The 2923-nt window shown below is 19.9% G+C and overlaps 2 protein-coding genes across 2 annotated transcripts in view; one reads left to right on the top strand and one right to left on the bottom strand.

Annotated features, from left to right (window-relative positions):
* Positions 1-513: 513 nt before the first annotated feature.
* PRSY57_0824900 (cytochrome c oxidase assembly protein, putative) lies at positions 514-771 on the top strand (the record flags this gene model as incomplete). Its single annotated transcript, XM_012907188.2, has 1 exon — positions 514-771. One exon carries the CDS (start codon positions 514-516, stop codon positions 769-771), a length of 258 nt encoding a protein of 85 aa, XP_012762642.1.
* A 509-nt stretch (positions 772-1280) lies between these two features.
* PRSY57_0824800 (protein KRI1, putative) overlaps positions 1281-2923 on the bottom strand; it is a gene marked incomplete at both ends in the record, with an annotated part of 1878 nt that continues 235 nt past the window's right edge. The window contains one exon of the mRNA XM_012907187.2: positions 1281-2923. This exon is cut by the window's right edge and continues 235 nt beyond it. Coding sequence (XP_012762641.2) covers positions 1281-2923 — 1643 coding nt within the window.

The following is a 2923-nucleotide window of genomic DNA, read 5'->3' as shown; positions in this document are numbered from 1 at the left end:
TTATATCATTGTATCTAAAAATTTTGTATTTTTTTTTTATTTTCATAAGGACAGAAAATATATATATATATATATATATATATATATATAAACATAATATATATATTATTATATTTGACAAAACATACACAGATAAAAAAAAATATATTGAACATATTTCAATTTTTTTTTTTTTTTTTTTTTTTAAATAATTATAATTAGGTATATAAAAAAAGAAATTAATATTTTTGACAGGATTGTAAAAAGGTTATGTTGTAATATTATATAATATCATATAATACATTATTATAATTTATAAAGATGATACATATATATATTTGATAAAATTCTATAGCTAAAAAATGTGATGTGTATGGAAAAATCCAACACCATAAAAAGAAAAAAAAGATAAAAAAAAAAAAAAGAAAAAGAAAAATTTCCAAAATTCTTTATACATTTTAATTTTAACATTATTAAAAATAAATTCATTTTTATTTTTTCCTAACATTTTGTAATTTATTTTTTTTCTGAAATATGCTCAATGTTAGACCTGACAAGCCACATAGAAAGGCCTCAAATTCATGTAGTAAACTTTTAAATGATATGATTGCTTGTTATCAGAATACAATTTGTTATAAAAAGGATAACTCAAATTTTTTAGATTGTCTTCACAATCATAATTTAAATGAAATTGATGAAAATTGTATTATTTTAAGAAAAGCCTATGCCCAATGTCGTCGTAATTTGTTGAACGGAAATTTCAAAATCAAAGGAAACCCATTATCAAGATAATTAAAAAGGAAAATAAAAAAAAGAAAGCGTATGTCACCATATAAACAATATAATACATATTAAGTTCAAGAAAATACAAAGGAATTATATATGTTTAAGAATGAATAATATTTTAAAATTATAATAATATGATAAGAGGTTTTTATTAAATGTTTATAAAACAATAACGAAAAAAAAAATAAAGGAAAAAAAGGGAAAATTAAAATGAAATATATAAGCATATGTCTATATATGTTTGTATAATTAATTATATAGAAAAACGTGCATATTATTTCTTCTTCATACATACATACATACATACATACATACATACATACATACATATATATATATATATATATATATATATATATATATATATATACATACATGTAATAATATAGTTTTGTATTATATATTATATGCTTATATAATTAATTGTTTATATATTTGTTGTTTTATTTTATTTTATTTATTTATTTTGTTATTTGTTTATTATTTTTTTTTTTTTTTGGTAAATTTTCAAAAATTTAAACTTTTGATGTATCTACTAATTTTTTCTTATTTTCATAATAAGGTAAAACTTTTTTTAAAGGAACAACTTTATTTAATGTTGAATCATCAGTATTCAAAATATAATCTGTGGATAATTTAAATGATCTAGGTTTCACTTTGATATATTTAAATCTAATGGGCATATCATCAATTAGATCTTCATATGCACTTGAATCATTTTCTAGGTATTCCATTAAATTATTATCATATATACTATTATTATCATTATTATTATTATTATTAATTTGTCCATCTTTTACTATCAATTGTTCATTTATATAATCCTGTGGCGGTATACAATGCCTGGGTACTAATATTTTTTTTAAATTGTGTTCATGCTTATTTTTTTTATAGCATTTCTTACACAAAGCAAAATTATCACATATGTTACATTCATACACGTAACATAACGGACTTATAGGATTATTACATAAATCACATAAAAACCATAAATCCTCTTCATCAAAATTATATTTATTTGAATTTTTGTTCCTTTTCCCTTTTTGATTTATATTATCGATATTTTGATCATTATTTTTTATACCACTAGTATTATATACATTATTATTATTTATCTTATTTGATTTTTTATTTTTTTCTACATCTTTTTCATCGTTTTTCAAATTATCTAAAAGTAATTTCTTTTTCTTCTCCTTCAATTTTTTCTTTTTTTCTCTTCTTTTTTCTTTTTTCTTTTTTTTTTTAATATCTTGTCTTACGCTACTTTCTATTTTACGGGGTATAGAATTAATCATATTTCCATTTTGTTCTTCATATCTAAAATTATATGTCCTTTCAAAATTTTCTGCTTTTTCTAATTCTTCATCATCAATTTCATCTATTTCTTCATAAATGTTTTGAACCTTATCTTCTCTCCACATTTCTTTTAAAATATAATCCCTTAAAAATTCTTCATCCTTACTTAAATTATCTTTCCAATATTCTTTTAATAAATTATTTTCTTCTTTCATCATATTAGAAGTCTTCAAAAAGGTTTCATAATATTTCTTTTCTTCTAATAATTCCTGTTCACTTTTCTCTTTTATAGTAAAGAAGTTATCATCAAATATGTTATCATTTTGTTCATCTGCAATTTTGCATGCTTCTTGTATTTGTTTTTTTAATTCTTCTTGTTCATCCAAATATGTCTTTTTATTTTTTTTTGAACTTAATTCCTTTTCCTTATTCAATAATTCTTCTTCTTCTTTTTCAAAAGCTTGAGACCCTTCTTTTAATAAAATATCTTTGTAATATTCTGAATAATTCAACATATCACGTTCTTTCTTATTGTCATCTTTATTATGATTATCATCATTATGATTATTATCCTCAACATTATGATGTAATTTCATTCTTTTTTTTTTCCTTTCATCATTATTTTCATCTTCTTTAGATTCCTCATCACTTGATAATTCCGTTTCAAAATCACTATCATGAAAAAAATTATCATTATTTTTATCTAATAAATTTGAATCCTTACTTTTTAATTTTAATAATAAATTACTAAACTTTTTTTTAAATTTGGATGTTAGTAATAAGCCCTCATGATCTTCATCACTACTTGAACTATTGTCATCACTTACAAATATTTCATCTTCTTCTTCTTCTATTATTTTAT

The sequence above is a fragment of the Plasmodium reichenowi genome, chromosome 8, assembly GCF_001601855.1.
Source record: "Plasmodium reichenowi strain SY57 chromosome 8, whole genome shotgun sequence".
Lineage (NCBI taxonomy): Eukaryota > Apicomplexa > Aconoidasida > Haemosporida > Plasmodiidae > Plasmodium > Plasmodium reichenowi.
Note: the sequence above shows the minus strand (reverse complement) of the source record. Positions and strands in the feature narration are given on the sequence as shown.